The sequence below is a fragment of the Choloepus didactylus genome, chromosome 2 (assembly GCF_015220235.1).
Source record: "Choloepus didactylus isolate mChoDid1 chromosome 2, mChoDid1.pri, whole genome shotgun sequence".
Taxonomy (NCBI): Eukaryota; Metazoa; Chordata; class Mammalia; order Pilosa; family Megalonychidae; genus Choloepus; species Choloepus didactylus.
The window spans coordinates 116,466,114-116,492,896 of record NC_051308.1 but is presented as its reverse complement, the minus strand read 5'-3'; the positions used below and the strand labels follow the sequence as shown (position 1 = coordinate 116,492,896).

At 37.4% G+C, this 26,783-nt stretch overlaps 1 protein-coding gene across 7 annotated transcripts; it reads right to left on the bottom strand.

The window, feature by feature from the left end:
- Positions 1 to 12,460: 12,460 nt before the first annotated feature.
- Positions 12,461 to 25,004, bottom strand: ANP32E (acidic nuclear phosphoprotein 32 family member E). Of its 7 annotated transcripts, none has more exons than XM_037826114.1 (7): positions 24,627 to 25,001; positions 21,611 to 21,760; positions 21,004 to 21,126; positions 20,075 to 20,240; positions 18,797 to 18,972; positions 14,704 to 14,758; positions 12,461 to 13,426 (listed from the first exon to the last, which is right to left on the bottom strand). In XM_037826114.1, the coding sequence occupies exons 1-7, from the start codon at positions 24,678 to 24,680 to the stop codon at positions 13,362 to 13,364; spliced, it is 789 nt and encodes a 262-aa protein (XP_037682042.1). In that variant the 5' UTR covers positions 24,681 to 25,001; the 3' UTR covers positions 12,461 to 13,361. The 7 variants fall into 7 exon arrangements, with proteins under 7 accessions (XP_037682042.1, XP_037682043.1, XP_037682047.1 ...); XM_037826115.1 differs by having other exon boundaries at positions 12,461 to 13,423; XM_037826119.1 differs by lacking the exon at positions 24,627 to 25,001 and adding an exon at positions 23,975 to 23,992.
- Positions 25,005 to 26,783: the final 1,779 nt, after the last annotated feature.

The window sequence follows — 26,783 nt, the reverse complement described above, 5'->3', positions numbered from 1 at the left end:
CTCTTTTCTATTTATACTCATTCCCTAACTTATTTCATCTAGTCTCGTGTCTTTAAAGAACATCTATCTATTAATGATTCCCAAAATGTATATCTCCAGCTCAGACCTGAATATCCAGCTGCCTACTTATTTGCCATCTCCACTTGGATTTTTAACAAGTATCCCAAACTATTTCCCTCCCCCAAACCAGCCTCCTGCAGCATTCCCCTTCTCAGTTAATGGCAACTCCATTCTTCCTCTTGCTAAGGTAAAAACTCTTGGTACCATCCCTGACTCCTCTCTCTCACATCCCACATCTAGTCAGTTAGCAATTCCTGTCAGCTCCGTCTCCAAAATAAACCCAGAATTCAATCACTTCTCACTGCCCCCTCTGCCACCAGGATCCAAGCCATCATCATCTTTCACCAGGATTACTACAATCGCCTCCTAACTGGTGCCCTGGCTCCTTCCTTGTCCCTCTTCTCCTATTTTCAGGAAAATAGCTAGAATAGCTAGAGTGAACCTTTAAAACCTAAGGCAGTGCTCTCACTCTCTATCCAACTCTTCAATAATTTCTCATCTCATTAGAGTAAATTCCCAAGACTTACAGGATCTACATGATCTACTTCCATCCTACACAAATCTCTCCCTGCCCCGTTATCTCCATGACCTCATCTAAAATTGCTATCCCTCTACTAATTCACTCTATTCTAGCCACATGGCCTTGATGTTCTTTCATCATAACAACCATGCTCCTACTAGATCCTTTACATTTGCTGATCTTTATCTGGACTGTTCTTCTCCAAGATATCCATATGGCTAGCTTTCTTGTTTCCTTTGAATCTTTACTAAAAAAATACACACACACCTTTACTTTTCATCCTCCACTTCCCTTATTTTCCTGAACTTTTTGGTCCTAAAGACATTAGACAGGGCAGAAACAAGTAGACTGGCCCAGAGTAGTAGGTATGTCAGAGCCCAAGCAGGCTAAGGAGGGTACCCACACAAAGGGGTGATGTGGTATTGTGTGTCAGATCCTGAGTCAGGTGAAGAAGGGCGTGCTGGCTGGGGGAATTGATCCAGATGGAGTCAGAAGGGCATTCATGTCAGGGGAGTGGGGGGTGGGTGGCAGCCACGGAAGAGATTGATTACACACAAAGGGTTTGCTCAAAGAAGCAAACAAATTAAGGGTAAAGGCAGCTAGGTTTCTCACTGTCAGAATAGGGAAGCACAAATATGGAAAGGGATAAAACTAGAATGAAGCCTAAGGTGTTGGATTGGATTTGGAGTGAACTCATGGTTTTCAATATAGATATGTGTGTGTGTGTGTGTGTGTGTGTGTGTGTGTGTGTACTGTGTATATATAATGTGTATAGGTGTGTATTTAAATGTGTATACACATGTTCTCTGTTCACTGAGAGGGCCCTGAAGCAGCAAACAACACCAATCAACACACTTAGCACCCAGTGCATGGCTTCTAAATAGTATTCTCTAGGGTTCCTTGGAGAAATGGCTGATTCCAGGGCTGAGGTGGGAAAGTAGTAGACAATTCCAGAACATCTTGATGTGCCAGAAAGAAAGGAAGTGCCCAAAGAATGACAGGGACATTGTCAAAAGAAACAGAAGCTTAGCTTGAAGGGTCTCTGATGGGCAAATCTGAGGGCATTTGAACATCAAAAATAATAGTTAACCATTGATTAACATAGGAAACAAGGAACTCATACAGACATAAACAATCTAACCAAACGTTTGATGAAGAATATGATCAAGTATCTCCCCACAAAATAATTACAAAAGCAAGGACTAACTTTACAGTGGAGAAACCTGGAAGACACCACCTAAATCAAGTAATCACAGTAAATATTATCAATAATGAGACAAATCAAAATTATGTGCTACCTGATATGATGCAATGAGAACACAGTATCACTTCTGTGATATTCCTGCCAAAATTTACAACCCTGAGTCCAATCATGAGGGATCATCAGACAAACCCAAATTAAGAGACATTCTACAAAATAAGTGACTAAGAATCTTTAAAAGGGTCAAGGTCATGAAAGTCAAAGAAACACTGAGAAACTCTTTCAGACTAAAGGAAACTCAAGAAACATGACAACTAAATGCAGCAACCCATGATTCAGAACTGGATGCTTCTGCTATAAATGACATTAATAAGACAATTGGCAAAACTTGAGTGGGGTCTGAAAATAAAATGGTAGAAATGTATCAATGTTAATATCCTTATTTAGACGGTTACATTTTCGCTATTTAGGAGAATGTCCTTGTTTGTAAAAAAGACACACTAAAGTATTCAGGGAGATGGGGACACTATACTAGTACTATCTCTCAAATGGTTCAGGAAAGAAAAGTTCTCACTCCTATACTTGCAAGTTTTTGGTAGGTTTGAGATTGTTTTAAATTAGAAATATTTCTAAAAATGTTATCACTTTCCCAAAGAGACCTTTACAAGCTATCCTAAATAAACTATCAGTGCTCCCCTTCCTGTTTTATATTTTTCCTTTAGCTTATTGTTTTAGTTTGCTAATGCTGCCAGAATGCAAAACACCAGAAATGGATCGGCTTTTATAAAGGGGGTTTATTTGGTTACAAAGTCACAATCTTAAAGCCATAAAGTGTCCAAGGTAAGTCATCAACAATCAGGTACCTTCACTGGAGGATGGCGAATGGTGGCTGGGAAGGCATGTGGCCGGCATCTGCTCCAAAGTTCTGGTTTCAAAATGGCTTTCTCCCAGGACATTCCTCTCTAGGCTGCAGTTCTTCAAAAATGTCACTCTTCCTGTGGAGAATGCAGGGGTATTCGCCTACCCCACCTCCATGGTTGCTAACATGACCACAGACATAGGGGACTGGTGGTTTGATGGGTTGAGCCCTCTACCATAAGTTTTACCCTTGGGAAGACGGTTGCTGCAAAGGAGAGGCTAGGCCTCCCTGTATTTGTGCCTAAGAGTCTCCTCCTGAAAGCCTCTTTGTTGCTCAGATGTGGCCCTCTCTCTCTGGCTAAGCCAACTTGAAAGGTGAAATCACTGCCCTCCCCCCTACGTGGGATCAGACACCCAGGGAAGTGAATCTCCCTGGCAACGTGGAATATGACTCCCGGGGAGGAATGTAGACCCGGCATCGTGGGATGGAGAACATCTTCTTGACCAAAAGGGGGATGTGAAAGGAAATGAAATAAGCTTCAGTGGCAGAGAGATTCCAAAACGAGCCGAGAGATCACTCTGGTGGGCACTCTTACGCACACTTTAGACAACCTTTTTTAGGTTCTAAAGAATTGGGGTAGCTGGTGGTGGATACCTGAAACTATTAAACTACAACCCAGAACCCATGAATCTCGAAGACAGTTGTATAAAAATGTAGCTTATGAGGGGTGACAATGGGATTGGGAATGCCATAAGGACCAAACTCCACTTTGTCTAGTTTATGGATGGATGTGTAGAAAAGTAGGGGAAGGAAACAAACAGACAAAGGTACCCAGTGTTCTTTTTTACTTCAATTGCTCTTTTTCACTCTAATTATTATTCTTGTTATTTTTTGTGTGTGTGCTAATGAAGGTGTCAGGGATTGATTTAGGTGATGAATGTACAACTATGTAATGGTACTGTAAACAATCGAAAGTACAATTTGTTTTGTATGACTGCGTGGTATGTGAATATATCTCAATAAAATGATGATTAAAAAAAAAAAGTAACGCACTGTATCAGACACAAAAAAAAAAAAAAAAAATGTCACTCTTAGTTGCTCTTGGGGTTTTTGTCCTCTCTTAGCTTCTCTGGAGCAAGAGTCTGTTTTCAATGGCCATCTTCAAAATATCTCTCATCTGCAGCTACTCTCTGAGATTCTGTGCATTCTTCAAAGTGTCCCTCTTGGCTTGTAGTAGCTTGCCCCTTCTGTCTGATCTTATATAGGTAATTTAATTCAGACCCACCCTGAATGGGCGGGCTAACACCTCCATGGAAATTATCCAGTCAGAGTCATCACCCACAGTTGGGTGGGGCACATCTCCATGGAAACACTCAAAGAATTACAATCTAATTAAAACTGATAGGTCTTCCCACACAAGATTACATCAAAGATAATGGCGTTTGGGGAGACATAATACATTCAAACTGGCACACATATATATGTTTTGTTTTAAAACCTGGTTAATGGCTTTACCCAGGAGAATTCATAAGAGCAAAAATTTTTGTTGGTTTTATTCACTGCTGTCTCCCAAGTTCTTAGAACATTGCCTGAAGCACAATAAGTGCTCAATAAATATTTAATGAATAAATGAACAAGCCTGTTAAGTAAATACTTTAAGAAAAATGATACCCAATAAAAATACTGGTGAAGTAAATCTGTTACCCTCAACATCCATAGCTTGTTAAAAACTCTTTTGGAAAACAATTTGGCAATTAAGAGTCATAAAAATATTAATATCCTTTAATGCAGCAATTTCACTACTGGGAATTTATTCTAAGGAACTATCCTAAAATTAAGGAAAACACAGTAAGTTTCAAGCTATTAATTGCAGTGTTATTTATACAAAAAAATACTTAAAAATACAAAAAAAATTTGACTAAATTATGCCATATCCACAGATTACACAGGCATTTGAAATTACAATAATGTGAGAAATGCTTCTTTATTTACCATTACATGAAGGGAGGGAAAAAATTAACAGAATATGAATTTTTAATCTATGATTACAACTAAATAAAAATACGCACTGTACAAAACTGAGCGATTATTGTATTATGGTGATTTTTATTTGTTTTTCTCTATCTTCCAAATTGTTGGTAATATGGTTTGTTCTGGTTTGGATGTATTATGCCCCCCAAAATGCCATTATCTTTGATGCAATCTTGTGAGGCAGACTGTATTGGTGTTGATTAGGTTGGAACCTTTTGATTGTTTCCATGGAGATGTGACTCAATCAACTGTGGGCAAGACTTTGATTGGATAATTTCCATGGAGGTGTTATCCCACCCATTCAGGGTGGGTCTGAATTAAATCACTGGAACCATATAAACAAGCTGACAGAAGGAGTTTATAGCAGCTGTGAGTGACATTTTGGAGAGCAACTGAGAGTGACATTTTGAAAAGCAGCTGCAGCTAAGAGAGGACAAAATACCCCAAGAGCAACATTTTGGAGAAAACCATTTTGAAATTCCACCTGGGAGCAAGCGGATGCCAGCCACGTGCTTTCCAAGCTAACAAGAGGTTTTCTGGACGTCAATGACGGTACCTGAATGTTGATGTCTTAGCTTGGACTCTTTATGGCCTTCAGACTGTAACTTTGTAACCAAATAAACCCCCTTTATAAAAGCCAATCTATTTCTGGTATTTTGCTTAATTATTTGCAGCATTAGCAAACTGGAACATGGTTATAATTTGCAATCTTAAAATACATTTATTAAAAAAAGATATTTATTTTAAAAAAACACTTCATGAATAAAATTAACTAGATGTACAAAATATTAACGCCTGGAAGAAAAAAAAACTTGGTGAGGAGATTTAGGAAATACAAATAAAAGACTGACTAGTCTGCAATCAGATAAAATATGACTAAATATAAAAGAAAGAGGTAAAAGAAAAACCTGTTTGAAGAAAAATGTGTTCATAGAAGAAAATGGTTTGCACAAAATCAAAAGAAGCCAGAATTTGGCCCAGTACTGCTGAGGGGAGACACATGAAACACAACAAAAACTAAAACCATTAAAAAGGTATGCTTTACTGTGGATGAGGGTAGGTTCCCCATGCTTGCTAGACCGATAAAATATCCCTTATGACCATCTAGCACGCTTTGCTCTGATTTCATGCTCACCACAGTTTTCTGATTGTTCAGTCTCCCAGTTACCTTTTACTAAGAAGGGGATACCTCCATGTGGCCACCTGTAACTACCCAGTACTTGAAATGTGGTTAATCCAAATTGAGATGTGCTGTATGTATAAAATCCACCCCAGATTTTGAAGACTTGCCATGAAAAAAAGAATGTCAAAGAGCTCAGTAATAATTTTTATATTGATTACTTACTGAAATTACAACATTATATATATATTGGGCTAAATAAAATACATTAATATTTGCATTTGCATGCTTCCTTTTAGTTTTTTTTTTTTTTAAGTGATCACTAGAAAATTTAAAATTATTTCTGTAGCTCGAACTTGTGGATAGCATTATATTTCTATTGGGGGCACTAATCTAGAACATTGAACAGTCAATATAAATATACAAACTCCCTATAAACTAATAAGTTGACTAATAGTTTAGACATCTGTCTCTTGGGAACTTTGATTGCAGTAGTCTGTCCCTCACAAACTGACCAATTTGGCACCGACAAAATCAAGCCATGCAAAACGGAAGATTAGACCTTAACTGAAGTGAACAAATCAAGGCTCAGGCACCCTCTGAGTTCAGTGGGCTCAGAATGTCAGCCCAGCCACCCTACCTGCCATTTCTTGAGTTTAGCCTAGAGAGCTATGTATTATTCATCTGTGTTTTCCTAGCTCTTAAACAGAGGTATACAAAAGTGTATTAAATGAACCTACCTCTATGCCTTGATCATAGCTGTAAGCTCCTTGCCTCAAAAAGGATTTGTGCATAACTTTTCCATTGTTTTTTTTTCATCTGTTCATTGTAGACAGCTTGGAAAGATAAAACACATAAAGACCCCAAAGAAAGCAAAGATTTTTACAGTCATGTAGACGAGAAGTGATGAATATTATCTAAAATGGCATGAAAGCTTGAAAACTGTCACATCAGACTGTATTTTGTTTTCAAGGACAGAGCCTTAGAGACAGACAACAGAATTGATATTTCATCATTATGAGATGGCCAACATAATACGACCTCTTGTGTGTTTCTAAACTCCAAGAGCAACCCAAAGCTACTTGAGAATAGTGGTAGAAGGGAAAACAGACGACACAAAAAGAAAAGGTGGTTTATCATGGGATGAGTACAATGCTCTGGGCTGATAACATAGACCAGATGGCAGTAACTCCTGCCTCAGCAAGTAGCTTCTCAATGTCTTACGGGTTATAAAAACAAATTTACTATTAATTTCACTTGCTAATGATTATTCTTGAACCTTGTATAAGAACAATGTTGAAAACACACACAATCCCTTAATATAAAAAGGAAAAAAACCTTCTAAATATTTACTCTGTCAAAAGGAAATTCCTTCTCAGAAATATGCTATTACCCAGCAGAAAATCCTGGCTTGTCCTTAAGATTCAGATACACTCTCATCTCTTATTTTTAAATGAAGTAGATGGCTCTCCTTTTACTCAAATTTTGTGGCTGTTTTCTAAGGGCCATTGTACAGGCCTGTAGAACTACTGGCATTAGTTTTACTGAAGATGAATATCCAGTTGCTAATTCTATAGAGACATGCACCCTTCCTTTGACATTTTTATAAAAATTGTGAAATTCTCTTCCCCATCTTCCATAGCTCCAAAGAAACCTTTCAGGTGCAAACGGTAACTGAAGCAAATATTCCCTTAAGAGTGATTACTAGTTTCAATAAAAGGTATAATTTGATGACAGTTTTTCGTCAGTAGCTTGAACTCTTATGACAAACTACCATACATTTGCCCTAACTAAAAGAGTTAAAAACTTAAGTCTTAAACCCACAATCTAACTTTTACAATATTTGCCCAATGGAATCATTCTTTCTTTCTAGGAAAGAGAAAAAGATTCTACATGTTGAAGCTTTTTATCATTTTACACATGGACTTTGGGTTATTTCTCAGCGGGATAGCTGGTCTAATATTTTCCAGGCCGTATGTACTTACTTCACTCAGCTCAGCAACTCTGGCTTTAACAGAGGGAAAATAGGAATAGGAACAACGTGGAATAGTTGGCTAACTCCTGGGGCCAAAAAGCGAAGTTCACCAAACAAAGGTCATTCAAGTGCGATCTTGAACCACACCAGGCACAAAAAACAAAGAAGCCAAGTCAGCTCAGTTCCAATCGCAGTACTAGAGAAGAAAACAGCACTCATTATAACCCCTTATTTCCTAACGTCGCAATTTATAGCTGAGTAGTTGGATGTTTTTGGCGAAAGCGGAATTTAAAACAATTCAATAGTTAAAATCAAATTAGAAAAATAATAGGGGATGTTAATCGTTTAGCGAGTTGGAAGGTCACAAGGACCAGCATTGCCCCAGCAGGCCCAAGAGGAGCAGCGAAGTGGAAACTAAAAGAACGGCGCTTTCTGTGGATCACTATCGCCCCAACTCCCTGCGCAGCTTCAACCCTCACATCAGGCGTGCGCAAGTCGCTGGCGGTTGTGGGAGGGGGAGGGGGAGGAGGAGAAGGAGGAGGCGGTGTTGCGTCACGTGACCTGGAATGCGCCATTTCTGGTCCAATCAGAGGCGGAAACGCCCTTGCCGAGCAGTTCCGGTAGTCCGGGTTCGTCCAGTGCTGCCTCTTTTCTTTGCTTCTGGCTTTTCGACTCTGCTCTTGAATATGAGAGTATGGCTTGGAAAATTTTTTTACTTTACATCCCGCGAATCAAATTAAGGGCACGCCTTAAAGTAATTAGCGCTTTTATTTTTTTCCTCCAGTAACTAGAATGGCATTTCGAGTCCTGTTACTCTCTCGCTAAGATGCTTCAATCTGTTCTTGCTGCTTGAGATTTTAGAATCGCTGTAGGGGCTCCCTGATGTAAAAAGAAAGAAAAACTCTGCTTTCTGTCTCAGTGGTTGAGGGTTGGGGAAATTAAGGTAAAAACTAGAGGCAAGTGGACTATGACAGATAATTTGCTTTAGAAACATACCCCAAAAGGTAAGTATTTCAACTTAAATAATCAAGTCCACTTTATGAGACAGGAAATAAAATCTCCCGATCTGTTCATTCAGCCCTATCATCAAGAATCTAAAGTAGTGATAAGATGTGGTAGGTTCACCCCTAAGAAGTGTGATGGGAAGCAAGGCCTTAGAGAAATTTAATCTTAAGGCTGGAATCCTTGAAATGAGAAGGGAATGGGGTAAAAGCAAAATGGATGAGGTCGAATTCTGTTCCTTCACGTACTGATTGCTACGGCCCTGGAACCTTGGCAGTGAGACATCAAACATTAGTGCAAAAGGATAAAATGCCAAACATGCTAAAATGATCAAAAATTAAACTTCCCTCCACATACCCCAAAATAGATGGCTTGCTGAAAAATAGAGCTTTCACCGGGAATCCTACTCATATTTCACTAATTTCCTACAAATAAATCCCCAGTACAGCAGAAATGTTTAACTTAGATTATTCTTAGAAAACAGTGGGCTGGGGGAGCACAGCTAAAAGTGCTAGACTTGCACTGGCTTCACTGCAGAGCTGCAGTATGATGGTAATTGCTGCTTCCCTTGGAAATGCTGGTTTCCTCTGGTGCTGCTATCATTGGTTCTTAAGAAGCCCAGGTGCTTCAACTGCAATTCCTTCCATTTACAGATTCTTCTAAGGACCCCAATATTCCTCAGTCACAGTTCTCTGCCTAAATGATGTTGAACTCCACTGAGCTTACTGTTGCTAGACTAAGTGGACTCCAGAAAACGCCTCCTTGATGACAAGAGTAGAGAAACGCAGTAGCTCCTGTGAACTAATCCTGGGGGCTGTAAAGTGACCCTAGCTAGGAGAAGTTTTAAAGTGGAGGGCAGAGACCATGGCAATTTTCATCTTCAAGGTGTTGCAGTCTGAGTATTTAATAGGAGTATCAGAGAAAGTAGGGAAGTGCTTAATGTCAGTTACTTCTTGAACAGCTAGAATGCCTGATTGTTTTCACCAGTGTTGTGTGCCTATTTGGTAGTCTGTGTAATTATTGACCAGTAACATGGATATGTCCATTTTATAAGTAACCAGGTCCATATGATGCCTAACAAAAATTTGTTACTTGTAAATATCATTCATAAAATTCAAAGTTAACGCCTGCTTTTGCGTCTTTCTTAATCAGAGTTGCTTCTATAGGTAACCCCATTTCAGGTTCTTACCATCCAAAAGTGTAGCTAGATTTGTATGACATAGAACTATTTGATCTTTTTAAAGATTCTCCTGGAGACTGACTCATTTCAGTTACCATTTTGTGGTGTAACCTGTTCTTATTCAAGTGAGGGGATGTTCAATAGACATAAGTAGCTGCCTTAGGCCAAAGTACCCTTGCCAGGTTCTCAACTCTTAGGCCATAAATTAGTACATGAAAAAGGCATGCAATAGTAGAATGCTATTAATAAGCAACAGCTGCAGAATATAATTGCATCCAGTACTAAGAACAGCAGAGAGAAAATTTTCAGCAACTGAAAGAATGTCACATGTTCCAAGGCCTATTTTTTAAATATAGAAGGAATAAACAACTTAAAAGTGAGTCAATCTCACTGAATTGCTCCATAATCTAACACCTTTCCTTTTAACCAAAAGTGAAAACTTTTAAATTTTTAAGTCCCAAAACAACAAAATGTTAATTTTAATAATCAATAGTTTTAGTTAAAATGTACTTCAATATTTTCTCTCTCAAAGAGAATTGTATAATTAAAATATCTTTTCAATATTCAACCATAAAGCAATCAAGAAAACATTACCTAATATTGCCCATCTGCCTTGACTTGACAAAATAACATTTGAGTTGTCCACAAATTAAGTATTTAAAAAATCACTCACCATAGGAAAACCAAAAAAGAGAAAAGAAATAAACATGTTGCATCAAATTTGCTTTACTCAAGGTAAACATACAAGAATTATTTATATTTGTATTTATATCATCAAAAGGAGTCTGAAAATAAAATAAACATTATACATTATAAATGGAGACTTAGAACTCATCGTAGAAAACTATTGGTGTACAATAGTTTCACAATAACTTTAGCTAACTATAGGTAAAAAGTTATTACTTCAAATCAAAATACAAAAAACACTGGCTCAATTTGCAACTCTAACAGAAAAATTAAGGGAATCCAGAAATTTTTCTGATTCTTGGAAAAAAGTAGTAAGGCAGATGAGAAGTTAAACTGTTAAACCAATGCCTCATATCATATCCAAGTGTTTGAATGAGTTAACTTCCAAGTTGTTTCCCAGTTTTTAAAAAGACTTTCAAAGCCCCCAAAGGTGTTGAAAAAGTAAATGTTGAAACTAATTGTTACAACAAAAATTTGATTTATCCTAAGCAATTTGGTTTCAAAAAATTTAAGTTACAGCAGTCAGGAAAAAACAGGGAACAGTCAGAAAATAAAAGAACGATCAGGACCACTGCATTTTTTTGTATGTTTTTAACACTGTCATGGCTTTATTCAAAACACAGTTGCACAAAAGTATTAACTTCAAAATTTTTTAAAGAGAGATTCTTTAGGAACTTAACACACTATATACATACTGCCATACAAAGAGCATTAAAATAGGACCAAAAACCTCTACAAAATATAAAACCCACCCTTACTTATTTGCATGAAAATACCACCCACAAAGCTAAATAAGTTTTAAAAGTTATCTGGAGGCTGGTGTTTTCAAACCAAAGAACTCTATTTTTGATTGCACAATAAGATGATTGATAAGAAAGTCAATATATATATTTACTTTTTAAAATAAGTATTTTATAGTCTGGCATACTATCCGATGAAAATTTTTATGGACTAAAATGGGGCATTTCAATTATTAAAAAGGAGTAAAATGTTAAATCTCAATCCCTCCACCAAACTTATGCCAAGAATTTTATTTCAGTCAGTTGTGCAAATTTTTTAGTTTCTCCACAAATAACTTTGTGATTTTTTACTTTAAAACCCCAAAGTATTACATTTTAAAATAAAAAAATAAAAAGTAGAACTATACTCAGTAATTTAAATGTGTCCCAGTATTTAAACATAACTTCAAATTAATCTGCTGACACCAACTTAAAAAATATTTACAAATATTCAAAACAAAGGGAAAAAAAATTTTAGATAGCTGAGTGGAGCCTCCATGACAAAAAAGGAGATGTATTTGTCTACTCATTATAATTTATTTACTAGCCATACAAAGAACACATACATGCACACTCACACTTATCCCAAATACTTTTATATTTTTACTGGACATCCATTTGGAAAACAAATCTTAATTTTAATATCAATTTAGTTTCAAATAATTTTCCAACTGCCTTAATATATTCCAATTAAATGCTGTAATATCTGATAACGCTTTATATGAAAAATAATTGAAAATTAAAAATACTTTGCAAAGTAGTATCCAAATCATTTGGGAAGCCAATTTAAAAATATTGACTTGTATGTCTCATTAATTATCAAGAAGGCAATTGTTCTGACTTTTAAAGAACAATGACACTTCTTCCAAAAGCCTCCCCTGCTTCTTTTTCTCCATCCTACCAATAACAGTCTATACCTGTTGTCAACAAATAAAGATTTACATTTAAGCAGAACCCGTTGCATAAAACTGTATGGATAGTAATATTTGTATCAGAGAAAATACTCAATTTCTTTCATTTGGTCATTTAAAACTAAGAGATCTGAAAAAGTGGTTCTGATATACGACTGAAGGTTTTCCTGGTATCCACAAGGTTTCCAACCTTTTTTTTTTTTTTTTTGAGATGGAGGGAAGTGAAACAAGAAAGGTAGGTGATCATAAAGGAATTGCTGAGAGGAAGAGGAATGCACACCTGAAAACAAAACAAAACAAAATAAAACCCTGGCATGTCATGATTTGCAGCTTGAAGAAAAAAAGGTTCACCTACATATCTCTGAACTTAGTATAGGCAATTTTTCCTTCAAAAATAAAATCTTATCAGTCACCAGGCTTAACAGAGGTTTCAGAAGCCTCCACAAAATCCATGAACTGTATTGCTGAATAGAACCTTTACAATTCTGCTTCTACTTTCCAAGTTACACATGTGACAAAAAGTACCCAAATATTCTTAGCCAAAAAAAAAAAAAATCATTGTCTTTGAACTAAAGGTTTCTGGGTCACCTCTGAAAAAAAACCAACTTATCATTCAAGAGACTATTGCCATTCCATATTATAGCCTACTGTGATTTCAATTAGTTTATAAATAACTTTAAAACCTTATGAATGAAATGCACCATACTAAACCTGTGTAAAACCTATCATGTTTTAATTATGGGCTAAAAATGGCTAATACAGTGAACTTGAATTAGAAAAATTAAGATTCCAAATAATTGCTAGGGAATTTCACAATGGGGGTCAATGAAAATTTTTCTCTACATACAACATGTTCATAAACAGACTAATAAATCTTATTTGGAATGATAAAAAGGCAAAAATAGTAAAACCACACTTTTCCTATAAAAAGTTACATGTTATCTTCAGGGATAGCTATCGTACATGAAGAAAGAAAGAAGACGTGATCGCTCTACTGCAAATCCAGGAACATTAGGGAACCTAGTCTTAAAATGATCTAGTCATCTTCCTCTCCATCATCTTCAGCATCTCGTTTCCTCTTCTCCCCTCGAAGACCTTCTTCTTAAGAAAGAGTGGAAGGAAACTTGTAAAATACTTAATTTTAACAAATGAATATTTAAGTTAAAATTTTGAATCTATCTTACTGAAAAGTTAATGACCTAAGAAAATTACAGGTTAAGTTTCCTCTTTGAATTTCTTTCAATGTCAGTGTATTGAACAGACTTAACAAACATATATAAATCCATAAATACTGACAGTTGCTATGCACCCTTGTGGCCAAATCATGAAGTACAGAACGAAAAACAAAGGGCTTGACATCAATGAAATTTAGCGACTATTTTTAAAATTTTGAAAAGCCTATATAAAGAGAGTACCAGAGAACAAATCTAAAAAGGGCATTATCTGGAATTCAACTGTTCTCTTACAGATAAAGCTTCACCCTCTCCAAAATGAGAGACCCTAGAAAAAAAATAGTAAAGTTCAAGTTTCTATTATCTTTTCCTTCCTGTTGTAAAAATCAATGATGTTGCGCCAATATGGATGAATCTTGAAGACATCATATTAAGTGAAATAAGCCAAAGACAAAAGGATAAATATTGTATGATCTCACTGATAGGAAGTAATCAGATTAAGCAAATTCATAGTCAGAAACTAGAACACAGGTTACCAGGGGCCAGGGTGAGGATAGGGCATAGTGCATTAATGCTTAATTGATACAGAATGGGGTGATGAGAAAGTTTTGGTAATGGATGGTGGTGATGGTAGCACAACATCGTGAAGGTAATGAACTCTGCTGAATTATACATTTGAATATGGTTTAAAGCGGAAATTTTACATAGTATATGTTACTAGAATAAAAAGCATCAGAAAAAAAAACCCACATAGGACTCAACACAAACAGCAAACTCTAACGTAAACTATGGACTACAGTTGATAGTATAATACAATAATATTATTTCATCAATTGTAACAAAGGTACCACACTCATGCAAAGTGTTAATAATAGGGAAAACTGTGTATAATGGGGGGTATATGGGAACTCTGTATTTTCTGCATTATTTTTCTGTAAACCTACAACCTCTCTAATAAAAAATAAAAATAATTAATTAAGAAAAATAAAAGTTGTAAGCATTTAAAAATTTTTTAAATAGAATTAATGAATGCCCTGGAAAAAATTACTCTTTAAAAAAGGTTTTATACCTTTTAAGTCATTTACATACCAAAATTGAGGTTCAGAGGGTTCAGTAATAATTTGAATGATAGAATCATTCTTTAAAGAACATAAGTAATAGCTATGACATTAATTTTAGAGTTTTTTTATGGCTAATGTAACTCACCCTCTTCCTCCTCCTCTTCTCCTTCTTCAACATAGTCATCATCATCTTCTTCATCCTTGAAATTCAAATATTCAATTTGAGAATAATTAGCCATGACATGGATTTTTCACTCTTCAGTAGTAACATATCCCAACAAAGGCAAAGAAACTACAATTATTCTCTGTTCTGATGCTCTCTGCCTAACTTACGTAGATCCTTTTTAAAACCCCAACTAAATCTCAAGTTTTTTTGATGAAAATAAGTTATGCTCTAGGCCTATATTGTCAAAAAGTACTTTCTATTTCTGTATCTGTGCTGTCCAATACAGCAACCACAAGTCACACGTGGATATTAAGCATTTGAAATATGACTAGGTGCAAATGAGGAACTGAATTTTTAGTTTTATTTCATTTTAATTAATTTAAATAGCCACATATGGCTTAGTGACTACCATATTGGAAAAAAGCTACTTTAGACTATTTCAAAGATAGGTCCTTCAACTTTACAGATCGAAGTAGAAATTATCCAAACCCTAGACCCAATATAGTTTTATATATTGACTAAGTCACTTTTTCTCTTTGGACCTCAGTTTTCCAATTGCTAAAAGGATAAAGTAGTAGCCTAAAAGATCTATATATTCCTTCAACATCTAAAAATCTATACATCAAAATAGCAAATGTCAATAAAAATCACAATAAAACTTGATCTACACTCTTGTGGAATGAGTTGTTCTGGTTAGCTAAGATTTAAACATAGCCTTTAAAGCATCATAAGCTTTTTTTGACTCTAGCCAATTGGGATACAAATCTCTAAAATGTATTGTACTCTTTTACCATTTTATGCTGAACTGAAACCTTTTTCTTGAATAATCACGGCCACTATTTTGACCATGAACATTATACGTTACTAGTGTATGCTGATTCCCGCGGACTACTAATACATGTAGGACGGTTGTCTCCTTTGTAAAATGACCCTGGTCTTTACTTTAAGTTGTATCTTTTCCTGGTTTTTATGACTTTTTTTCTTTTGCAATCAGTTACTATTTCAATTTTAATCTGCAATGGAATCAGAAAATAGATCACAAGCTTACTAAAGAACTGAATATAAAAGGAAAATAGATTTAGAATAACAGCGTGAACACTCTCCTACTCAGAAGACTTATACACTTAGTTACTGCCTTATTCTTGATTATGTTCCAAACAGCTGAGCTCCAAGTAGGTGAGGTACTATTATGTATTTGAAAAGAACCAAACCAAATCTAGAGTCTCCTCACCAACTCAAAAATTTACTGCTCTCAAAAATATTTTAACCAACTGTAGAAAGTCAAGAACTGCTGGATAGTTGGGTAGTTAGGGAAAACTTGAACAATCCACTCTTTTCACAATAGCCATAGCTCTATATGCTAGAAATACAGAGAACCTAATTTTCTAGCACATAGCCAGAAGCCCCAGAGAAGTTAAACTGCATGATTCTCATTCCACACACCATTCTTATGCAGTTAATTCAAACACTGGGAAGTTATCTCCACACAAGAATAGCATCAAGCTACAAGGAGCAAAAGGAATTGACGGAGTTGCAAATAGTATAAAACGGAACCACAATAAAAGATCAGAAAACCCCGCATCCTTAAACAGAAGGGGAAGAGGAAGGGGAAGAGGAAGAGGGGAGGTGGGCAGAGAGGAGAGGGGAAAGAAGAGAAGAGGAGGGAAGGAGAAGGAGGGAGACATATTTTAAACATCTCAAATAAAAGGTGATATTTAATATTTATGATTTTTGAAACACTTGACATACTAATCACATTTATTACTTGATAGTTTAGAGGTCTAAAAAGCTAATTACTTCTCTGGATTTTGTTTTAAACAAATATGATTAGATTAATTGATTCATACTTTTATGCAGTTTTGTTTTTTAATTTCTTATCAGTCAATAACCCTTAAAAAAAAAAAAAGGATTTTTACCACTGACTTGCTCACCAGATTATGGTCTTTTCCTTATTAGTAGGAAATAAAATGTTTCCTAATTTGTCCTACAAATAGTGCAAGGGCACCATAATTCCCAATCCTTCCACAGCCTCCCACCCCCATTTTTAACAAAATATACTATGCATACATAAAGTCCTGCTTTATATAAATTCCCTGCTTCTGAAGAACAGCTGATATAGGAAGAAATAAAAGTACTCAAAAAAAAAAAAACCCCCCAAAAAATAGTTATTCAAATACAATTTCTATTTCCTTTTAACTTCTCTTTTTATCTCCATAGTCTCTGAAGCTTCTCCTGGCATTTAGTTTCTAAAAACAAGACTTCATTTTAATCATTCAAATTATCTCATCATGAATGAAAACTTCTACTGGTAGCTTCTACCCCTATACGGACTCAGTGTTTGTAGGTATTATCTTAGAGATTTTTGCTCTATACCTGACAGTGTCATTTTTGGTTATTATTTCCCAAAACTAAATGGAATGATAACCTAAACATTTGTAGTTAGTTAAAGGTCATTTTTTTAAAATTATTTAAGACTCAAGGCAGAATCAATGTCAGAGAAAATAAAAGGCCAAATGCAAAAGAACATGAAACCATTATTTTACTAAATAAATAAAAACTGGGGGCGGGGAAATATTCAAATTGTATACTGGAAGATGTTGGTGAATAGGTTGACTTTCTCTATGAATACTTAAAGTTCTGTTCTTCATTAATGTATAGTCCTTACTCAATAAGGCCTCAAGCAAGCAAAAGTCCTTATTTTTTCCACACTAGTTTAATATTTAAAATGGTAACAGAGAAAAATTATCATTGATCAATATTATCTAACCAATGTAAAAGTCATTAAAACAAGAATACTAACAATTTCTAGTCTAAATAGGAGATATTTTAGATTATGAAAATGGATATTGAATTCTAAAACTTATTAACTTAACATTAGGAGAAAGTAACTTATCTAAACTCCAAGGGCTAAAGACCACTTCTTCAAGTAAACTGCTATTTCTCATGAGCCTACTGTGGGCCAGTCAATGTACTAGAGGCTGAGACACAAAGATGAATGGCCCCTGACCCAAAGAAACTCACTACCTAGTAGGAAGTAGCCCGATAAACAAGTTTTTTCAAAAGGGTCTACAGGCAATAGAAACCTAATCAAGGTTCAAAGGTAACAGAGGAAGGAGTGATTGCCTCAGAGAAATCCTAGAAAGGATAATGAGGCAATTACAGAATTGAGTTTTTAAAGATAAGAGTTCACTAGGCATTGATGATTTGGGTGGTAGTTACACTAGCATATACATATATAAAAATTCATGGACAAAAAAAAATGAATTAAAAAAAAATTCATGGAGCTGTACATAAATTAATGTACTTTACATACTTCATTATATTTATGTTTACTTTAATAAAAAATAAAATTAAGTTCATCAAACAGAATGGTTAGAAAAACATTTCAGATAGAATGAACATGTATATACAGGCATAAAGGCAAGAAATGGTGTGATAAGGCAATGATTTAACTTGGTATTGAGAAAGATGAGGCTAGGAAAGGAAGTGGGGGCCAGATAATGAAAGACCTTGTATGGTGGCAACAGGGTAACATTAAAGATTTCAAGCAGACTAGTGATATGATCACATTTGCATTCAGACCAACTACCCAGGCAGCACTGTGGAGGACACACCTAAGTGGTAAGGCTGTATTCAAAGAGAACATTTAGACAGCCATTACAAAAGAGGTATCTAGGAGGAAGAAACTTATGTTTTCTTAAGTGCCTATAATATGCCAAGGACTAGATAGTTTACATATATTATCTTATTAAATCCTTACAACAATCCTAGGAGGTTAGTATTATAACCTCAATTTTATAAATAGAGAAACCAAAGCTCAGGAACATTTATAAAGTGTTTCCACAACACAATGCTGCTGAGGGCAGAATGGATTTGAAAGATAATCAAGGAGGTAAAATCAGTTAAGTGTTTATGATTATTTAGACAAAATATGCAGTGGGGGACAATGAGAAAAAAGTCATATCCACAAGTTAGAAAAAATTGTAAGATTTCTACATAACTCACTTTCTATAGTACTTAGCACTTTGCCTAAATAATTAATGTTAGTATACATTAAGAGGTGGCTTTTCACCTGAATTTCTTCTTTCATTAAGTATGAGAGGCCCACTTCTTCTCCCTCTCCCAATTCTGAGCCAGCTTCATCTTCATCCTCATCTTCCTCCTCCTCATCTTCCTCCTCCTCTTCTTCATATCCTTCAGGTGGACCAGCTTCATCTTCCTCTTCATCTTCATCATCTTCATCTCCATCTTTAAAAATATTTTAAAAGATGAGCAAATGGCTAGGCAATGTTTCTGGCTAGTATGTGCTAGTATGTTGATCCTTTTTACTACTGCCCTAATCACTTAAAACTCTTAAGTCAATGGAAAATCAGGATGATTTTAAGACACTCCCTTTTACATCATTCATGTTTCCTATTTATGGTTTGTAAACACTAATATTTTACCAATGTATAGATTTTCATTAAAACATTACATGCACTAGAGTTTGTTTTATTTTGTGGACACTGCAAAACCTGCTGTCCATTATTCCATATTTTATATTGTTTATCCAACAAATTTCTTCTCAGTGAAAAACTTTTACCCACCCAATAGTAACAAGCAGTATCCTTTACAAATTTTAAGGTGAGTCTCTTTTAATTCTTTAATATCAGCTCTTCTGTAATATGATCTGTTACTCACACATTTATATAAAAATATATGTTCTCTATCTAATTCCAGAACATTTTTCATCACCTCAAAAAGAAACCCCATACCCAACAGCAGTCACTCCTCATTGCCCCTTCCCTCCAGCCCAGGCAACGACTAATCTACTTTTTATCTCTACGGATTTGCCAATTCTGTACATTTCATATAAATGGTAGCATACAATATTGGTTCTTTTGTGACCGGCTTCTTTCACTAAGCATTATGATTTTGAGGTTCATCCATGTTGCAGCATGTATTACATCAAATTTATATACCACATTTTGTTTATCTACTCATCAGATGATGGATATTTGAGTTGTTTCTACTTTTGGGCTATTATGAATAATGCTGTTATGAATGGCTCTTATAAAGAAGAAAAAAAGTACTATTTTATAAGTCACCACTTTGTGTGTGATGGTTATACAAATGTACAAAGATGTAAAAATTCATGGAGCTTGGTATTATAATAATCATTAAATTCCCTGACACTATCAGAAATCTGAAAGAAGAAATACAGGGCTAAGCTGTGGGTTTTTAAATTTTTCTTGTCTTACTAGCACCTTGTTTAATTTTTTTCACAGCTAAACTTCCAGGCTCGATTAATTTGCATGGCTAGAGTGGAGGCTATAATTATGACACATCCATGAGTATTAAGAGTGATTACCCTCATCATCCTCCTCTTCAGAGTCTGGTGCTTCATTATCCTCCTGATCAAATCCATCTAAGTATGTGATTTGCTGCAGTAGTTCAAATATACTTTCTCTATAATCTTCCAGATTTGTGATCTCACAGTTAAACAAGTCGAGACTTTTCAAATTTTTAAGATTTTGCTGGAAAAGTAAAGTTAAAATTTACATTGAAGAGTTAAAATACCATGTTTTTTTTTTTTAATTTTAACTCCTGAAACAAATAATGTATATCCAATAATATATATCCAAGAGGATTGTTTTTGGATTTTTAGAATGAAAGATTATTAGATCAAGCACAGCCAACCCTCTAAATTAGGTCCCAGCATATAACCTCCACAAGAATAGAAACTCTTTTGCTCACTGCTGTATTGTGTCTCTAGCACTTGGCTTAGTGCCTTACTTATAGTAGGCACTCAATATGTTTTTGTTGACAGAATCTGTGCACACATAGGCAACAAGAATATCATAGTTAATTTAAACCCACTAACAAGTTTACTTTCGATTAGAATCTCTTCCCAAACTTTTAAAAAACCAAAGCAAGGTTTTTCAGAGTTCTACTTCATCTCCTTTTCCTTCCCTTGTACCAGGAAACAAGGGAACAAGTAATAAAAGAACTCAAAAAATAAGCAAGAAAGAAGGAAAGGAATAAAAGTTAATACTGGAAATTTTTAAACCAGATATTCAACTCCAAAAATTGATGATAAAATAAGTTTGTCGCTGATTTGAAAATGTATCTGGATGATTTACTCGAAAGGAAAAGAAAGCAGTAACAATGTAGATTATAACATAAAAAATTCAGAAGTTTCAAAAGAATTAAATATAAATTAATAGATAAAATACAAACAAATCCTTAAAAAGTCAACCAAAAAAGAGCAAGTCCAAAGACAAAAATTTTCCCACTTACCAGAGCTTCTACTGTGCTGAGATCTTTGATTTTGTTTCCACTCAGATTGAGGTAGGTTAGATTTGGACATTTCTCTGCCAGGACTTCCAAGCCTCCAGAGATTATATTGTCACTAAGTTCCAACTATATATTCAACACAGAGAGAAAACAAGTAATGGTGAAGGCTTAGGATGAATCAACGATTTTTTAAATACACCAATTAAAAGAAGAAAATCAAGTGTCATTCTCCCTGGCTTCAAGAAACTGATATTAAAGCCATTAATTTCCAAATTCCCACCTAATAGTATCACCCAAATAAATTACTAGAACCCTGATATAATGGGCTCCTAACCCAGGTTTGGTTCAAGTTGTGTTACATTTGGATTTTATAGATGTTAAATCCAAATTCATGTCATAAAGGCATTCCACTATTAAATTTAGATTTCTAAAAGCAGTATTAGAGCTGACTCCAAAATCCTATACAACCTTTTCCTTATGTCTAGAAACCTAGAAACTTCTAATAAGTAGACACAACAGTCATTTCATCTGGTCAAAAACTAGATATAATAATAGTCCTTGGCATTGAAAATTTGAAAATTTGATGCTTTCACACCTAATGCCAACTTACCTTTCGCAGTTTATTTAAGCTGGGAAGCCGGGCCAGTGAACTTAGTTCCACATTAGCCATACTCAGAAACTCTAATTCTTTAAAAGTATCATTCAGACCCTCAATTTCCCCATTGACACAGTGGCAATTATCGAGGACTAACTCTGTTACCTGTAAGAGGGAAAACATTAATGATTCTTTAGTTTGCAGTCTATTTAGCAATAAACCTGGGTCCTTACCCTCTAGAAATGTAAAATTAGAACCACTAATCCCCTTACGCAGATACTTTTCATTCCATCCCAAAACCTGAAATACAATCCAAAGCCATCACTGTAAGTCAGTCTTTTAAATTTAAACTTGGACTAAAAATTCAATGCCTGCTTCAAAACACAGAGACATGTAAAACAAAACTTTAAGGAAGGCCCCATGTGTAACGTGTCTCTGATCCTGATGTTGGAGAATGACCCTCAACATCAGGACATATATTCATGTAATAAGGGGACACCTGGGCTATGGGAAAAGGATTCAAGTGAACTGCCCTAAAACTTTACAGGGAATTTTTATTCTTTTTTTGTTTGTTTTTTTCAGCTTTCAATTCTTTAAAAAATCTTTGGTTGAGAAATGCCATCATAACAAAAAAGACTGTTATCCTTCAAGAGGAAATGCTAGAAAGCTCCTTCTGGAACTACCCAGCTTTCTAGTGCTATTTGTTCTAATGCTGAGGTCAAATAATATCACCCAGAACAATGCATTCTTGACAAAATGTTATTTCTCCCTGCCATCCTGGTAGCATTTTTGCGAACTTTTCCCCATTTTGGGGGTGGAGGGGGGAGCTGGATCCCCCATAAGGTCAGAGTTTTCGGAGTAAAACTTCTGATTCGGGCCTAAGGACCTGAATGACTTAACCTTAAGGGGAAGGCAGGAGATTCTGGCTCTCCATCCCCAATGCAAACCATGTTTGTGGTATTCTGAAGGCTAAAACTTAATAACAAGGAATGTCACCTTCTCTATTTGAATATGACTTCGACATATTTTTCAGTGAATAGAGAAGGCATCATGACCTTCCACTTAAGAGATCAGGAAACCAAGGCCCAAAGAAGGGTGAACAGCCCAGGGTTTCACAATTAGCATGTGGCAGAGCTGTGCCTCGACCTAAGCCTTCTGATTCCTAGTCTACCTGAGTGGTGGGAGGGCCACTAGATTTAGTGTCAGAAAACCAGTTCGACCACCTATGTAAATCACTTCACTGCCCGAGACTCCGTCTGCTATACAGTCCACCTTACAAGTTTGTCCCAAGGAGGAAAGCAAATAACAAACACGAAAAGTGCTTTGTAAACTGTAAAGCGCTATATAAATATACAAGACCGTTATTACACCATAGCAGAGGAAGAATAGGCTACTAAAAGGCAACCGCCTGCACTCCCCAAAAGTGGCAAGGAAGTTACTACCGATTACTACGTAAAATAATGGAGAGGAGGATCGCAGGAGGCAAATTCATTTTTCCAACCCAAAACATAAAAAACCATTCTAAATGTGTGCTTCTGAGAAGCAGCTTTTAAGTTTGATTTTATTTATTTTCCCCGGAATCATCTATAGCGTGGGCCCTGGAAAACTTCGAGGTCTCTCAGGGATAGTCCCTATAGCAGCGACTATTTCCTTCTCCCCGCCCCCTACCAATTTCAAAAAAACCCAGACTACAAAAAATAACCATATAATATCTTGAGTTCCCACCAGCAAACGGCAGCCCACTGACCAAAGACCTACTCATCCTCGATCCTGGTATGCAAGGCATCACTCCCAAACCTGTTAAAAATATATATCTTGTATATTCCAATTCTAGGGCTTATTTCGGGGACTGCAAACTAGCCAAACTTGACGCTTTCTTCCGCAACCTAAAGGCCGAAGGGGCCCAGAGCTGCGTGTCCCGCGACCTGCCGCTCCAGCGGACCGGGAGCCCTACACCCGGCGGGGACGCCCCGAAAGAAAAGGTGTCGCTTCCCGGGCCGCGTTCCCCTTGCGCCACCGTCCCAGGCGGGGAGGGCTGATGAGGCCGAGAGGGCGCCCTCAAAAAGGCGCGGAAACGCCTCCCGCCCGCCCCCCGAAAGTTGACCCCGACCCCGCCTCACGTGGCCCCTCCCAACCCCGTCTCTTTAACTAAGGCGACAGCCGCGAAAGCACATCATTTAGTCTCGCCGAACCCATTTTGAAAGCATAAAATTACCACGACCCATTTGTCGAGTTCTGTGAAACCGTCTCTAGGGATCAAATTTGGAGTTGCGGCCACTACGACACGACATGCTGATTATCGTTACAGCGCAGTGTAAAAGCAAGGGGTCTCCCTCCCCTTTAGGGGAAAGAAAGGGACTCCGCCTCACGTCTCACCACCTCCAGTCATTGCGAGGAATCCCCAAACTTAGCCGCAGTCTGAGAAGCCCGCGGCTGACCCAGATTTTGCCTGGTGGCTGTCGGCGCGCACCGCTCCCCCCCAACCCCGGGTGTGGGCGCAGCCGGCAGCGGTCGGTCCGCGGACTCTGCGACGACCCCAGCCCGCGCTCCGCGCGACGTCGGGTGCCGAGCGGCCTCCAGGACCGGGGCACGCACCCTCTCCCCCTCCCCCAAACGAGTTGGCAGCACTGCAGGAAAGTTGGACTAACTTCTCGGGTGGCGATGGCTGCGGCAGGGGCGACTGGGACCTGGGGTTGCGCCCACGCCGCTGGCCCTCAGGACGAATGCGGAGAGCAAAGCCGCAGAGCGGCCCGCACAGCCCCGCTTCCCCGCCCCCACGAGGGCAGGAAGCCCAACTCAATGAGAGCCCAAAGGGGCTAAGCCCCCATGCACACACAAAAACGCCCCTAGAAACTTAAACCCTTCGCCATTTTAAGAAGACTTTAATGATTTAAAACTTAAAATTGAACACTTCCTCCAATCCTTATCTCAGGTGGGGTTAATTTATGACCCCATCCCACACATACACCCCGGTCCTCAAAAACCGACCCTCGAAATATAAGGATGGGGGGCGGGGGGTGAGTCATCTCACCTCTTCCGGAGCTCTGTTCCTTAACTCCAGGTTAATCCTCTTCTTCATCTCCATGTCCTCCTCCTCCTCTTCTGCCACTACTCTCCTCCCTTCCCTTTTCCTGTGTTTCCCCACTACCCCCAACCCTAAAATTTAAAAAGCTGTGGAAATGAATGAAAAGAAACGCAAATAGAAAGCCCACCACCAACAGATAGGTGTGGGGAAGAAATAGAATAGCAAATGGAGTCCAAGGAGTTGGAACTCTAACTCGGCTGCCCCCACCTCCTTGTCCACACACTCGCGCACGCACACACACACGCACGCACACACACACACACACACATACACACACACACCCGCAGTTCCTTCCCCTTCAATGGCTGCTCAGAAACTGAACCTCCATGACACGGCACCGCCAACCCCCTGGCCTACACTCCACCCACCTCGCAAATGTATTGGTTGCTTCTTCAGCATCACAATATTTTATTGGACTACGTAAGTGTCTATTAGTCTTCAAGGCGGACCTGGGCCAGAAGCTCTGTATCTATTGGCTACGACTAAGCGCGCAGTTAACTCCGATAGGTCCAGGAGGTTGTGCGTCCTGGGGAAATGATTTTGAATCCCAGTAGCCCCCCTCCTTTTCTTTGTGTGGTTGGCGCGCTTTCCCTAGGCGCTCGGACGGTTTTGATGCCTGTTGGATTTTTTGTTTTTTGTTTTTTTGTTTTTTGTTTTCTGTTTTTAGTGTAAAAAGGAAGGAGAAAGCATCCTTACGTTCCCAAGTTGCGAGGCCGATAATTCACCACATCCGGCTCTTGGCAGTTTTTAATCGCAGCCCCTGCTTTGCAGCCAAGGTGTACAGCAACGTGCACATCAAGTCATTAAAAAGCATGCCTTCGCAGCACTGTCCTGCCCGGCACAAGCTTCTCACAGAGACTGAACTTGGTGGTACAGAACTAGAGTCGGGATACTGACGGTATTTCAACTTCTACCCACGAAGGACTGTCCGATTTTGAAAGCAGTTAGGTGAAGTATTTAAGTGAGGCACCTTTAAAATAAAACTATCCTGGAGGAGTTGTTACTGAGGTCATTGTTGCTGTAATAAACACTGAGACCTTGGAGAAAAGATAAGTCTGGCCTAAAGAAAATCAGACATCAATTCGCCCAAAAATGGCTCTGCAATGCCTCTCCTTTCTAGTTTCCCTTTGGTTGGTTTCCATGGAAATCTGCAGGTAAAGTGTGCTTTTAAACGTCCTTCTATGCAGAATATAAGAGTGGGATAAGAATGATTTTTTAAATTAGTCTTAAGGGTCTAACTTTTCTTAGTTCTTCCTTATATTCTGTCCTCTTCTCAGGATAAATACCAAAAGAAAGTCCAAATGATTTGGAGGGGAAAGCGTGGGTGAATTAGCCCCAGGCCTCCCAGAGCTGAGTTTTTATTTGCTATTTTTCCAGTTTCTCAGGTTAGAGACCTTTGGCTTTCCATACACAGACTCTTCAGCACTCCACAGGTGCTCCTGCTCCCTTGTCCTTGAGGACAAGCAGTTCCTCAAACTGGCTTACATTTAAAATGTAAATGTTTGGTATTTGGCAAGTTAAATACTTGGAAGGAAAAGAAAATGGTGATTGTCTTCTTAATGCTAAATATTTCTTTTGAATTCCCCGAAAAGGAAATTTTGTGAAGGTGAAATCAGAGACTCTTGTAAAAGGGGAATAAGGATGGGTTTTGGGTATAAAATGCCATCTCTCAGAGACCATTTGAAGAATTGGTTAAGTTTTTGGTTTGTTTTAATATAGGCTAAAAGAAACCAGGATGATATGAAAACTGAGCCAAAATGGATGAAAGAAGAGTTTATTTAAAAGCAAGGGAAGAAAAAAAGAGCTACCTTTTAGTAACAGCCTGGGAATAAGAAATCCTGAGTTCCCATCCCACCTACCAGTGCATTTTCCTGTGTTTGACAAATTACTTAGTTTCCTGTGTCTGGAACAGAATCCGAAAGAGCATTCAGAGAAGGAGATTCAGATGTAGGAGCAATCTACATACAAGTGATAGATGAGGCCATAAGAAAAAAACTATATATGAACATATATAATTATATATAATCATATATATATATATATATAAAACAGATCTATAAGAAGGCTCTTAGGCAAAGGAGAGCAAATGTGGTTGAGGAAAAA